Source organism: Palaemon carinicauda, chromosome 1 (assembly GCF_036898095.1).
Source record: "Palaemon carinicauda isolate YSFRI2023 chromosome 1, ASM3689809v2, whole genome shotgun sequence".
Classification (NCBI taxonomy): Eukaryota; Metazoa; Arthropoda; class Malacostraca; order Decapoda; family Palaemonidae; genus Palaemon; species Palaemon carinicauda.
This window is the reverse complement of record NC_090725.1, coordinates 109,308,278-109,323,623: the sequence shown is the minus strand read 5'-3', so window position 1 is coordinate 109,323,623 and position 15,346 is coordinate 109,308,278. Positions and strand designations below refer to the sequence as shown.

The window sequence follows — 15,346 nt, the reverse complement described above, 5'->3', positions numbered from 1 at the left end:
GTGGGAGGTTTGTCAGCAGAGAAACCTTCTCCATGCAAATACACACTTCTAAGGTTGAACCTCCTTTTGAAATTTATCAAATCAGCCATTTCTGGTATCCAAGTCAGATGATTTGGTGGAAGATGTAGAAGATCATCTTGGTGCAAATGGAGAGAAATTATGTGAAGTGAATGAAGCTTTGTCAAAATGAAGTTAACATTTTGAAGAATTGATGAATATAGAACATAGAGGAGAGGCAGAGAAAGAAACTAGTGTATGTGATTGTTTATGGCATAAGGAAGACAGTTAAAGAGGTTGAAAAATATAAAAAGACATCAGAAAACTGAATTAAAAGTGAGATGCTTAAATAAAGTAGTGCTAAAAGAGTAACAGAGTGGCTGAACCAAAGTTTGTATGATTATTTGCATGAGAGAAAGGTCCTGAATGAATGTGAGAGAGAAAGAGAGAAAATTGTTCCATTGTATAAAAGTAATAATGGCAGAGATGACTGGAGGAGTTTAAAGAAAATGTTACTCGTATACCAGGCAATATAAACCACAGAAATATTTTAAAGAGATGAGCTATGCTGGATTAAACAGTAAAGACAGTGTATAACTTATCAGGAAACAGATATGAGAGAATTTCTGAAGTAACAGACTTAGAAAAAATCTTGACAAAATTAACTGAGGTAATATGAAAGTGGTTGAAAATTTGTGAGATATAAACAAGCTGCTGAGACCTGTAAAATATTTCTTTTATTGAAGCAAAACTGCTTTAGAAAATGTTAATGAAACATTGTCTGATTTTGTGTAAAAGCGGGTCTGGGAAAGGGTGTGCTATGTGACATCTTGATAACTGATGTGAGAGGTCAGACAAATTTTACATATGATCACAGGTCATAAATGGAGTATGACTGGGCTGATACTTGCCAATGATGTGCTAATGATTGTAAACCATTTGGATTTATTGGATTGAACTTATGAAAGTTTGGACCAAATGGCTCACAACTGGGCAATGAAGCCATCCAGCATTATGTTGCATCAATGCTGTAAAAGCTAAAAAAGGTTGAACAGCAAGATGGAAGAAAGGAAGTAGGAATAGAGATAAAGCAGAAGGAAATAAGTGAAGAATTCTGCAAAGACCTTTTGGTAATACTGTATAGTACTTTACCGTACTTACAGTGCATCATGTGAGATACAGCAATGGTAGTACCTCCTTACAGGGCAAATAATAAAGGAAAGTGTATAATCAACTGAAAAAGATACAGTGCTTCAAAGATGAGAATCTTAACATAAACATGAGTAGGAGTAAGATTGTGCAGGTAAGGAAACCAGAAAGATCGAGGATTTAATTCCTAGATAAATAATGGATGTAAATATAATGGATAACAGCAGCACAAGATGATGCAAGATGTGATACACAATCAGCAAATCAATGTAGATGGATGAGGAGACAATTAACGAAGAGACATATTGCCTACAGAATCAAAGCTGGTAACCCATGAAGATATTGTTGAGTCAGTGCCCATTTATTATCAAACTTTTAATGAATATATTGTAAAGTTGTTGTTGATGGAAACCATATCAACTACAGGAATGCAATCTCTGATGTTCTTCAGGGTCGTGTTCTTGGTCCTCTACTTTTAATATTGGAGTACAATACTGTATACAGTTTACACATGTGGTCTAGCCTTACAAAACAAGGTTGTTGTTTATGCACATGATGCAACTCTCTTTACATCGTTCCCATGTCTTGAGATTAGATCTGAGGTTGCTGAAGCTCAAAATGGAGATCTAGAAAAAATTATTGCATGGTAAAAATTTTGAGGGGAAAAGTTAGTTGTGTTTAACTAATTAGCCAACATATGAACAAAATAATTTTCATATTAATTTTTTTTAAATTCTTATCTTCCATATAATTCAACACAAGCCACAGTATAAACAATGGTTCAATTCACTAAAGCAGTTACAGTAGTTTCATATTTTACTAGTTACATTTTTTCAATAAGTACAGTGATACCTCTGGATACGAAAGTTTCTGCTTACGAAAAATTCAGGATACGAAAAGCGATTCGAAGATTTTTATGCCCCAATATACGAATAAAATTTCAGGATACGAAAACCTTATGAGATCCCAACTCTTCGCCGAGAGTAATTTTAAAAAGCGCGCGCCGCCAGACTTTGAACTTGGGTAGACTCACTTACAGCCTCCCGCTCACCCATTGGTTATCTCCCTACTCAGATGCTAGCTGACGCCATAAGATCCTGCTTTCCTATTGGTCGGCAACTATCCCAGCTTGCTTACGCACGGGCGTTCATCTCTCTCTCTCTCTTTTCGTTCCGACCGCGGTATCGTTAACAGACATTGTGTGCTTTCGCTTGTTTGACGTAGTGTTAATATACAGTACATTCGTACGCCACGTGTTATCGTTATTAAACATTCGTTACTGTGCACTGTACTGTATTAGTGTTTACTATACATAGTACTGTATATAACGTACATAGTGTATTATATTACGTATTACTGTAGCCATGGGTCCCAAGAATGTTGCCGAAGGAAAGAAGAAGAAGACGATGCTCTCGATGGAGACGAAACTTGAAATCGTAAAAAAGTACGAGTCTGGCATGCGTTTAAGTGCGATCACCAAGGAGTATGGCCGGAATCCATCTACGATAGGCACCATCCTGAAGCAGAAGGCGGCCATCAAAGCAGTGGCACCTTCTAAGGGTGTCACTATTTTCTCCAACAAGAGAACCCATGTGCATGACGAGATGGAGAGGCTGCTTCTTGTGTGGATCAAAGACAAAGAGATCTCAGGAGACACCATCACTGAGACTACAATTTGCCAGAAGGCCTCCGCCATTTTCGGTGATATTGTGCGTTCTCAGGCCGAAGAAGGGGCAGGAGAAGGAACATCCCAGCAGGAACCCCCAGAGTTCAAGGCTTCTCGGGGGTGGTTCGAGAAATTCAAGAAAAGGACTGGCATTCATTCAGTGGTACGGCATGGGGAGGCAGGCAGCTCGGACACGAAGGCCGCCGAAGCCTTTGTTAAAACGTTCGACGACTTGACTCTGCAGGAAGGCTACAGTTCGCAGCAAGTTTTCAATTGCGACGAAACTGGGCTTTTCCTGAAGAAAATACCTCGTCGGACGTTCATCACGGCGGAGGAGAAGAGGCTACCCGGACATAAGCCTATGTTTTTTGTGCAAATGCCAGTGGGGACTGCAAGATAAAGCCCCTGCTGATGTACCATTCAGAAAATCCCCGAGCCTTCAAAGCCCACAAAGTCATCAAGGAGAACCTTCCCGTGATGTGGAGGGCGAATGCTAAAGCCTGGGTAACGAGGCAACTTTTCATTGATTGGGTGAATGTCTGCTTCGGTCCGACTGTCCGAAAATATTTGGAAGAAAAGCGCCTCCCTATGAAATGTCTGCTGGTGTTGGACAATGCTCCAGCTCACCCTCCTAGCCTCGAGGAATATCTTCTGGCCGAGTATTCCTTCATAAAGGTCCTATATCTACCGACTAACACCACCCCTCTCCTCCAGCTCATGGACCAGCAAGTTATTTCAAATTTTAAAAAATTGTACACGAAGCATCTCTTCAAGAGATGTTTCCAAGTCACAGAGAGTACAAACCTCACTCTGCTTGAATTCTGGAAAGATCACTTTAATATCGTGATATGCCTCAAACTCATCGATCTCGCTTGGCAGGAAGTTTCGAGGCGTACCCTGAACTCATCTTGGAGGAAGCTGTGGCCTGATGCTGTCTCTGCACGAGACTTCGAGGGGTTCGGGAAGCCTGGAGGCAAAGCCGAGATCGTTGACGATCCTGAACCCATTCAGCAGTCTGAGGTGGCTGACATCGTATCTCTTGGTACGTCCATGGGGCTGGAAGTTAGCGCCGAGGATATAGATGAACTTATCGAGGAGCACCACGAGGAGTTGACGACGGACGACCTGAAGGCGTTGGAGACGATGCAAATGAGTGTTGTTCAAGAGCAGTTCTCTAGCGGTGATGAGGAGGATGTTACACCTTTGAAAACGGCAGACATTAAGGAAATTCTCGCATGTTTCCATAAAATGGCAGACTACGTCGAAAAGGAACATCCAGAAAAAGTTTATACCAACCGTGCGCTTCAACACTGCAATGACGTTTGCCTAACGCATTTTAGAAATGTGTTGAAAAGTAGGCAGAAACAAGCTTCAATGGATAGTTTCTTATTAAAGAGGCCAGCGGTATTAGTAGGCCAAGACGAAGGTGAAAGTGAAGAAAAGAAACAGAAAAGAGGAAGTGATGAAGAATTGGAAGGTGAAAGTAAAGAAAAGAAACAGAAAAAAGAAAGTGATGAAGAAGTAGAAGAAATTTAGAAAATATGAAAAACTTAGTTATAAAAAAGCAAAAAAAAAATTCAATTTTAAGTCATATGTTACCGTTAAGTAATTTTTTCTTTCATTTTATAGTTTTCCGTACGTAATGTTAAGTGTTAATTATTTCTGCCATTTTTTTATTTCGTAAAGTTTAAGTGTTAATGTGTTAAGTGTGTAAATTACTGTACGTAGTCTGTCACTTGTTACGTTTTCTGCCTTATGCCATCCTCCTCTGCCGCGACTTCGCTATCGGACATCGTCTCAATCAAAAGGTAAGTTTCAACTTTTTTGTTACACTAATTAACTGTAACCTTTTTTTCAGGGTATCAATCCTTAATTTCGGTGTACGTACAGGTAACAATACACCTTCACTGATTCAAATGCTTTACATACAGTACCGTAACTTTTATGCAGTAGTAAAGAAAACGGACCGTTTTCTTAAGGCTTGGAGGGGATAACTAGGCTATAACTACATTATTGAATAATCTCATGGTGGTTTCTGGAATGGATTAGGTTGTTTTTAACGGTTGGGTTAATTATTGAATGATAGAAATGGCTGCATTGCATGTTTATTATTACAGTTTAGCGTGTTTATGAAAGAAAAGGTGTCTTTTCGTAAGGCTTGGAACGGATTAGGCTATTTACATGTAAAACGCGACTCAGGATACGAAACCATATCCTGAACGGATTACTTTCGTATCCTGAGGCATCACTGTAGTCAGAAAACATAATTTCAATAACCAAAAATACCGGGTAATAAAATTGCTAATTTTGCCTAAAGTCATAGTGCTAACATTCTTGAAGCACAGCTTCTCCAACATAAAAGCAAAATGATATTTTCATTATAAAATAAATTTTTGAACATGCTTACCCGGTAGTTATATATATAGCTTACGTCAATGACGTCACGGCGGAACTTTCAAAACTCGCGCCAATCGCCGATTGGGTAGCCAGGTGTACCACCTGCGTGCCCTCCAGTGAGGTACCTGGAACCATTCCATGATTCCTCAGATCTTCCTTGCCCCAAGTCTCTAGAGGGGAGGAGAGTGGGAATTAAATTATATATAACTAGCGGGTATGTTCAAAAATTTATTTTATAATGAAAATATCATTCTTAAACGTATAACTTACCCAGTAGTTATATATATAGCTGATTGACACCTTTGGTGGAGGGTCAGAGACAGCCAATATTGTTGGAATTTTACTTAAGAGTTAATAAAAAAAGCTTAAGGGTTTGTACCTGATAAGGAAGCTGACTTCAAGGATTCTCTGCCTCATTATGTCCGCTTTCCTTATGAGATCCAGCGATCCTCTCAGGGAGCTGAAGACCTCTAGGAGCTGTCAAACCGGTGCACATACCTCTATGTGACAGGACCTCTCCCAATACCCAGTTCCCGGTGCTTTCAAGGAACAAATTGACCACCTGACTAAAATCAATGAATGCGGAAGACTGTCGCAATCTCCACAAACCATAAAAACAAATTAAAAGTTCCAAGAGAAGAAAAAGGTATTAGGATTATGGGAATGTAGTGGTGGATCCTTCCCTCACTACTGCACTCGCTGCTACAAATGGTCCCAGAGTGTAGCAGTCCTCATAAAGAGTCTGAACACGTTTCAAATAGTGTGAAGCGAACACAGATTTACTCCTCCAAAAGGTTGTGTCCATAATGCTCTGCAACGATCTATTCTGCTTGAAGGCCACTGAAGTTGCTACAGCTCTAACTTCATGTGTTTTGACCTTTAAAAGCTTTAGGTCTGCCTCACTGCAATGTGCATGAGCCTCTCTTATTAAAAGTCTGATGAAGAATGAAAGGGCATTCTTTGACATCTGTAACGAAGGCTTCTTGACCAAGCACCAAAGAGCTTCCAACTTGCCTCGCAACTCTTTTATTCTGTCCAGGTAGAACTTCAGGGCTCTTACTGGGCACAGGACTCTCTCCAACTCCTCGCCAACCACATCCAAAAGATTCGGAATCTCAAAAGCCTTGGGCCAAGGTTGAGAAGGGCGTTCATTCTTGGCGAGAAAGCCTAACTGCAATGAGCAGATAGTTTTGTTATCTCGAAAGCCAACGTTTTTACTAAACGCATGGATTTCACCGACTCTTTTAGCTGTTGCTAGACTAACCAAAAATAGAGTCTTCATCATGTGGTCCTTAAAGGAAGTTGAATGCAAGGGCTCAAACCTGTCACTCATAAGGAACTTCAGGACTATATCCAGATTCCAAGCTGGTGAATCCTGGTGCCGTTGCTTTGAAGTTTCAAACGATTTGAAAAGTTCCTGTAGATCTTTATCATTCGAAAGGTCCAAGTTTCTGTGTCTGAATACAGTTGTTAACATACTCCTGTATCCCTTGATGGTAGAGGATGAAAAATTGCGCTTCCTTCGAAGGAGGAAACAGAGTTGACTCTGCACCATTCTCTAAAAACCTCCCACTTGGATTGATAAAACCCAGATGGTCAAAGTCCTTCTTGCTCTTGCAATAGCCCTAGCTGCCTCCTTCGAAAAGCCTCTAGCTCTTGTGAGTTTTTCGATAGTCTGAAGGCAGTTAGATGAAGATTTTGGAGACTTTGATGGTACCTTTCCAAGTGGGGTTGTCAGAGTATATCTACTCTTAATGGAAGGTTTCTCGGAGTGTCCACTATCCATTCCAGTTCCTCTGTGAACCATTCCCTTGAGGGCCAAACTTTTGTATTACTTTGTAAAGGATTTTGAACGGTGGAAAAGCGTACACGTCCAGATTGGACCAGTCTAACAGGAAAGCATCTATGTGGACTGCTTCGAGATCTGGCACTGGGGAGCAATAAGTCTCTAGCCTCTTTGTCTTCGAGGTCGCGAATAGGTCTATACAAGGACGACCCCAAAGTCGCCACAGGTTCTTGCAGACTTCTTGAAGGAGTGTCCATTCTGTGGACAGAACTTGACCTCTCCTGCTGAGGCTGTCTGCCATCACGTTCTTCTCCCCCCGAATAAACCTTGTTACAAGGATTACATTCCTTTCCTTTGCCCAGATGAGAAGATTCCTCGCAGTCTCGTAAAGGGACATCGAGTGGGTTCCGCCTTGCTTGGTAATGTAAGCCAATGCTGTGGTGTTGTCGGCATTGATCTGCACCACTTTGTTCAAAATTGACCCTTCTAAGCTTCTGAGGGCCAACAGGACTGCTAACAGTTCCTTTTGGTTGATGTGGAAGCTCTTCTGATCCTCTGTCCACAACCCCAAAACTTCCAACTTGCCCAGTGTTGCTCCCCACCCAGAGTCCGAGGTGTCGGAACACAACACAAGGTCTGGGTTCTTCTGTTCTAAGGGATGACCTTCTTGAAACTTGTCCAGATCATTCCACCACTGAGGGTAACTTCTTATGGATTCCGTAATGGGAATGCACATCGTCTCTTAAATCTTTCTCCTTGTTCCAATGATGATTGAGGTGGAATTGGAGAGGACGAAGATTCAGCTTTCCTAGGGAAACAAACTGTTCCAACAAGGAGAGGGTTCCCAACAGACTCATCCACTTCCTCACAGAATACTTCTGCTTCTTTAGAAAAGTTTGCAGTTTCAAGATGGCTTGCTCCGTCCTTAAGGGAGACGGGAAAGCCCGAAAAACTCGACTCTGAATCACCATCCCCAAATAAAGTATCTTTTGTGATAGTGTCAGAAGAGATTTGTCCCTGTTGACAAGAAGACCCAATTCTTCTGTTAGTCTCAAAGTAATCTGAAGATCCTTCAGGCAGCGATCGTAGGTATGAGCTCTGAGAAGCCAATCGTCTAGATACAGGGAGGCTCTGATGCCTCTGGAGTGCAGTATTCTTGCTAAATTGAGCATTAGCTTCGTAAATATTTGAGGGGCGGTGCTGAGACCAAAACACAGGGCTCGAAACTGAAACACTTCCTCCTTGAAAACGAACCTCAGATAATGCTTGAAGCTCAGATGAATGGGGATGTGAAAGTAAGCGTCCTGGAGGTCTAATGAGACCATCCAGTCGCCCTTTCTTACTGCTGCAAGGACTGACTTTGATGTCTCCATAGAGAACTTCGTCTTCTGGACAAACGTGTTGAGTGCACTTACGCCCAGGACTGGACGCCATCCCCCCCGAGTTCTTGGGAACCAGGAACAATTGGTTGTAGAAGCCTGGTGACTGTAAGTCCCGCACCCTCTCTATGGCCCCCTTCTCCAACAAGAGAGACACTTGGAGTTGTAAAGCCTGCCTCTTTGACTCCTCTCTGTATCTGAGAGAGAGATCTAATGGAGCTAAAACTAAAGGAGGTTTCCCTATAAAAGGGATTTTGTAACCCTCCTTCAGAAGTTGTACTGACCAAAGGTCTGCTCCTCTCCTCTCCCAAGCTCGACAGAAGTTGTGTAGTCTGGCTCCTACTGCCTGAAGGCGAAAGCAGTCAGACTCTGCTTCGCCCTGTTCTGAATCCTCTCCTCTTTGCTCTCCTTCCATCGGGCCTGGAGCTACTCCTGCTGGAAGTCTTCCCTCAAAAGGGCTGAGAAAAGTTAGGGAATGGCATTTCTTCCTTTGGTTTGCGGCTAGAGAAGGAGGATGGTAAAACCTTTCCTGCCGTCTTTGAAACCAAATCTTGAGTGGCCTTTTGGGTTAACGCGGATGAAATCTCTCTAATCAATTCCTGTGGAAACAGAGAGGAAGATAGAGGTGCATATAGCAATTCTGATTTCTGAAAAGGAGTAACCCAAAGAGACAGAAACAAACACATCTGAGCTCTTTTCTTAAGGATCCCTGCTGAGAAAAGCGCTGCCAACTCATTAGAACCGTCTCATAACGCTTTATACATACAGGACATGATGTGGATTAGACTAGCAGTGTCACCATCTTTAAGGGCAGAAACCTTCTTCCCCAAGGCTCCCAGAGTCCAGTCGAGGAAATTAAATACTGTACCTCGAAGGTTCTAAAGACGCCTTTGAGAAGATGATCCAATTCCGAAGTAGACCAGAGAATCTTGGTCTTCCTCATGGCCGACGGACGGGGAGCGTCTACAAGACTTGAAAAATCTCCTTGGGCAGAGGCAGGAACTCCCAAGCCGAGAACTTCTCCCGTCTCATACCAGATAATAGATCTAGATGCCAGTCTAGTCGGCGGAAAAGCGAAAGCTGCCTTTCCTTGGTCCTTTTTAGACTCCATCCAGTCTCCCATCATCCTTAGAGCTCTCTTTGATGTCCGTGACAGAACCATCTTGGTAAACAGAGACTTCTTCGAAGCCTTCCCAAGCGTGAATTCTGAGGGCGGCAAACGTGGAGCAACGGGCACAAAAGAATCTGGAAACTCGTTGTTAAAAACTTTCATGAGTATTTTAAGATCCACTGAAGGATGAAAAGACTTAGAATCTTCTCCTTCTGATAACTCCTCAAATAATTCCACAGGGGAAAGGTGATCATCGACATCTTCCTCTGACAAAGCCCTAACGGAAGTAACGACGTTGTGCTTATCAGGATACATATCATAAAGGTCCTGACTTCTGGCATCAAGAGACCCCAGATCATCGTGTCTGTCGCCTTGTTGATCTAACGCTTGACGCTCGATAAAACGCTCGCGATCAAAACGATCGGAATTAAGGCGTTCTTGATCTCGACATCCAATTTGACTAGTCCTCACGAAGTCCGAGGCTCTCATGTTCAATGTCATTCACTTCTTGACTCCCGGCATCACGTAAAGTTGATCGACACTCGATGTCACGCTCTGTAAGACGCTCGACGTCGTGTCCTGCTTGACGCTCGACGCCGCGTACCGCTTGACGCTCGACATCACGTCTGGCTATTTGCCGCTCGACGTCGCGGCCTGAAGGACACTCGACATCACGTCTTGCTGGACGCTTGACGTCACGTCTCGCTAGATGTCCGACGTCACGTCTTGGTGGACGCTCAACATCACGTCTAGCTGGAAGCTCGACATCACGCTTTGCTGCACGCTCGAGATCACGTCCTGCAGGACGCTCAACGTCACGCTTAGTAGGACGCTCGGCGCCTCGCTCTGTAGGACGCTCGACGTCACATCTAGCTGGACGCTCAACATCACGTTTTGCTGGACGCTCGAGATCACGTCCTGCAGGACGTTCAACGTCACGTTTAGTAGGACGCTCTGCGCCTCACTCTGTTGAACGCTCGACGTCACTTTTGGTTGCTTGACGTTCGGGGTCAAGATTATGTCCGCTTTCCTTATGAGGAACAGTCTCATGACATTTAACGGGAGAGATGTAAAGGCATTCGTCGCCAAGAACCTCTCGACTAATAGCCTTACGCCACTTGGTGTCCAGAAGAGAAGCTTCCTAACGTTCAGGATCCAGGCATGCTACTCTCTTATTGTCTGTAGATTGATACGTTTGCATGAACGAAGAGAGTCTCTGTTGCATCTCTTGTAGCATATTAAAATTTGGGTCAACTCGTTGTGATACAGGAGACGTCACGTCTATCACGAGTTCGTTATCCACGCCGCTCAAAGAATGTTCAGAGCGTCCAGAGGGCGATAACCAGTCTGACGGCGGAGGAGGAGCATGAACCGAGGTCATGCCCGGTTCAGACAACTTACCACCAACTGTAAGAGCTGGACGTTTCTTGACAGAAACCGATGTCCTTGAAGGACATTTGGCAGGAGAGCTCTCTTTGGAAGAAGGAAAACGCCCCGGACTGCTCCAATGGCTACAACCACGAGCTTGTGGTGTCATAGTAGGACGCTGGTCGACTTTGTCCATCTTCCTCTTAAGAGGTCTGGAAGCTTGACGCCAGCCTCTTTTAGGTACTGCATCATGCGTGGATGATGAAATCACTGATACCTCACCTTTCCCATGATGAGGGCGAGCGTCCTGGGAAACGTCAACAGGCACGCTCGAGAGGACGTCTGCTCGGGAGCTAAAGCCTCTCGTTTCCTTTCATCGTTCGACATTCCTTCTCCCAGGGGTTGGGGAGCTTGGAAGATGTCTAAGACTAGGAAAACAACAGGCCTAAGCAGGCGCACCCTCCACGGCACTAAATATATTCACTGCACTTTCAGCACTGTCACATTTTAACTGTTTCACATCGGACATCAATTGCATTCTGTCCGCAGCTAGCGATTCAACCCTCGCCCCCAGAGCTTGAATAGCCACCATCATATCCTTTAGCGTAGGCTCATTAGCAGTAACAGTAGTGGGATCTGAAAATACCACTACAGGGGAAGGATTAGGTTCGGTGACACGGGAAGAGGAAAAGTCTCTGGAAGAACGAGAAGAACTTCATCTCAGCCTATCTCTCTCTAGTTTACGAGTATAGCGGTCAAACTCTAGCCACTCACTCTCAGATAAAAGAATGCATTCATCACAACAATCACCCAACTCACATACTTTACCTCTGCATTTAACGCAGATCGAGTGGGGATCAATAGAGGCCTTAGCCAGTCGGGTCTTACACCCACTCACACACAATCTAAAAGTTAAAGGAGGGGTGGCCATTTTGAATATTATAAGAGAGATCAACAAGCAAGGGTCAAAATATCAAAATCCAAAAGTAATTCAAGAGTATCCAAAAGAAAATCCAAACAAGCGAGAGTCAAAACCAAATTATTGTACATCACCAAAGTAAACTGCAATAAATCAGGTAAATAGCGAGTGGAAAATATCCAACGATGTCGCTAGTTGCGGCGGCAGGGAAGATATGAGAAATCATGGAATGGTTCCGGGTACCTCGCAGGAGGGCGCGCAGGTGGTACACCTGGCTACCCAATCGGCGATTGGAGCGAGTTTTGAAATTTCTGCCGTGACGTCAGGGACGTAAGCTATATACATAACTACCGGGTAAGTTATACGTTTAAAAAATAATTTGTTCTCTCTCTCTCCCTTATTCCTCTGTTTGGAAGGCTGGCTGGCACCTGGTCTCCCTTTACTTTCAGGGAGGGGAATTCTGAGTCTACCAATGATGCAAAAATAGCTTTACTCATTACTGCATATAAGTCAAGTCATACGAGACCTCTATAGCTCTTTCAAATCTCTTTCAATCACAAAGAGGGAAGAGGATGGAAAATATGTGACTAACAGGTAAATATTGAAATAAAATATTTCATTATTAAAATTCTGTTTATTTGAAACTGAAAACTCTGTCTCTGTACAATGCACAGAACACAAGAGCCCTTGAAAATAAAGACAAGGGATCTCTTCCTGTTGTATAGAAGAGTAACCCCAAAGCTTGGATTACAGTAGTAATTTTTCCAGTCTGGTTATCACACTGTTTTATCCTATAAGTACAAAATATCACCTGGATAAGAGCACCTATTTAATATTCTTTTGCTGCTGGACAATGTTTCTACCCCTAAATACTATATCATTCACCCAGCCTATGGACCAGGGAGTAATAGCGGCATTAAAAAATAATTATTGATGTCGCACCTTTCACAGCAGGCAGTGAAGGGAACTGACGATGGAGAAACAACCTTACAGGAGTTATGGAAAGATTACAATATTTACAAGGACCGGCTGTCAAGAACTGATTTTGCGCGGCATGAAGTTATGTCAGTCAACATAAGTGGGGTCTGGAAGAAAGCATGCCTGCTGTTGATACACAATATTGGATGGTTCAGAAAGACAGTAGAAATAAAAAGTGGTCTTTATTAACTCAGTGAACCTAAGGAAAATGCTGGAACTTGATCTTCAAGATATGTACTTTGTGGAAGTCCTTGATTTGCATCACAAGTAGCTTACTAATGATGACCTCATTGAATTGGAAACTCTTAAGAAATGAGGAAGGGAAAAAAGTTATTGAAGAACCAAAGTGATTCCAGACAAAGTTATTTTCCCTGTTGGAGCTGCTGGGCTTATAGCATCCTGCTTTTCCAACTAGAGTTGTAGCTTAGCAAGTAATGATAATAATAAAATGGGTTTTCCTTAACTAGGAACCTTTGTCTAGTTTCCTTAACTAGGAACTTCTGTCTATTTTTTAACCACATAGCCCAAATGTTGAACAGTACATGAAGACTCCAGCAGACCTTCATGGTGCAATCCAGTGCTATTTACAATGAAAGAAATAACCCCTACCTAGTCAACACTGGATCATATCTTCACTCTTGCAAGAAACCTGACAAATTACATCTACAATTGGTGTTAGTTCAGTTTCATCATTGCCTCCCAGCTGCTCTACCTCACAACATAAAATTACTATTTACTTTTTTTTTTTTAAACTGGTGTTAAAAATTGTTTTTACTTCTAGCTACTTTTATTTTAAATGAGCCCTAAATACTTTCTTTGATCTTTCTTGGTAATTAGGTTAGCTTGATAACTTATGTATCAAGAATATATGACAATGCAAAAAACCCTTTATTTATGGTTGTTAAAAGCCAAAAAAACAGAAAACCAATAATAATAAATAAAGGTTTTATTTACATTTTATTATATGCATATAGCTGTAGGAATCCTTTATTCACCTGTTACATTTATAAGCTAGCTCTTTGATAGTTAACTTGATGTAGCATAATCTGTTGACTGAAAACAGGAAAAAAATTTAGTTTGTGGTCAGTAAAATACGGAGAAAATTAATGCCGTGTATAAAATAAAAATGAAGAAAGTTTTAAGAGTATGAATTCTTATATACATAGCCTAATTAGCAGTAGCTGGTGAGTTATTTGCAAGATATGAATAGTCAAACTATGTTGGAATAGCAAACTTTCCAGCACGTGAACCCACTCTTGGAATGCATCCTCTTTACATTACTATTATTATTACTAGTTAAGCTACAATCCTAGTTGGAAAAGCAGGATGCTATAAGCACAAGGCCTTCAACAAGAAAAAATAACCAAGTGAAGAAAGAAAAGGAAGAAATAAATAGATTATAAGAGAATTAATGAAAAATTATAAAATATTTTAAGAACAGTAACATCAAAATAAATCTTTCATATATAAACTATATAGACTTATGTGAGCCTGTTCAACATAAACTACATTCGTTGCAACTCTGAACTTTTTTAAGTATGCTTGGGAATTACTAATGATAAGATATAAAGAATACTATCAGCATAATACTGAAAAATATTTTTTATGTATAGTAAACATCTTGGAACTTCACACTTTATTCACAATTTTTACAATAAATACAGCCATAAATATACCTTATCGAAGTTCTTCATCAACACGGACAGTGCTTGGTCCACCGGGGAAAGGGTATCACATCTTTTATGTTGTGAATCCCAAGCAAAAACAAGAGATACCTTTCAAAACCCAGGCCAAAACCCCCAGAAGGAACTCTTCCGTTGAATTTACGAAGATCTAAATACCAATCCAAGCTTTTTGTTAACTTATGTTCCCGCAATCGATTTTGTAGTGCGAAGAAATCATGTTCCCTCAAGCCTCCTCCGGCAACTTCGCCAACATTCGGAAACAGAAGATCTAATCCGTACACCTAAAAATAAATCAACAGATCAAATATGTTTCTCTTTATAAATAGCAGCAAAAACACAAAAAGATTACATGTATATTTTCTCAAGTAAAGCAAATAACTGTAGACAATCAATCAATTTACAATTAATCTTAAAAAATGTAAAATAAGTAAATTGAAACAATTAAGTTCAAGAAATATAAACATCTTATTTATGCTAATACAATTACTTAAAAAAAAACTTAACTTTAGTCTGTCAGTTTGGATAATGTTTCTTTCCCCTTTTGGATCTAAAAAATGTTATTTTTATAATAAAATAAATTTTTGAATATACTTACCCGGTGATTATAATAGCTGCAACTCTGTTGCTCGACAGAAAACTCTACGGAAAAAATTCGCCAGCGATCGCTATACAGGTTGCGGGTGTGCCCAACAGCGCCATCTGTCGTCCAAGTACCCAGTACTCAATGTAAACAAAGAACTCAATTTTCTCCTCGGTCCACTGCGTCTCTATTGGGGAGGAAGGGAGGGTCCTTTAATTTATAATCACCGGGTAAATATATTCAAAAATTTATTTTATTATAAAAATAACATTTTTCAATATTTAACTTAGCCGGTGATTATAATAGCCGATTCACACCCAGGGGGGTGGGT

General features: G+C 41.5%; 1 protein-coding gene across 2 annotated transcripts in view; it reads right to left on the bottom strand.

Moving 5' to 3' along the window:
• Positions 1-1,634: 1,634 nt before the first annotated feature.
• Positions 1,635-15,346, bottom strand: part of LOC137650822 (asparaginyl-tRNA synthetase-like) — a 165,839-nt gene continuing 152,127 nt past the window's right edge. Inside the window, exons 9-10 of one of the 2 annotated variants that reach the window (XM_068383987.1) lie at positions 14,427-14,716; positions 1,635-1,772 (exon numbers count right to left, since the gene is read on the bottom strand). In XM_068383987.1, coding sequence (XP_068240088.1) covers positions 14,444-14,716 — 273 coding nt within the window. In that variant the 3' untranslated portion in view covers positions 1,635-1,772; positions 14,427-14,443. Of the gene's footprint in view, positions 1,773-14,371; positions 14,717-15,346 lie in introns of those variants that run through there. The other variant, XM_068383980.1, reaches the window with a different exon arrangement.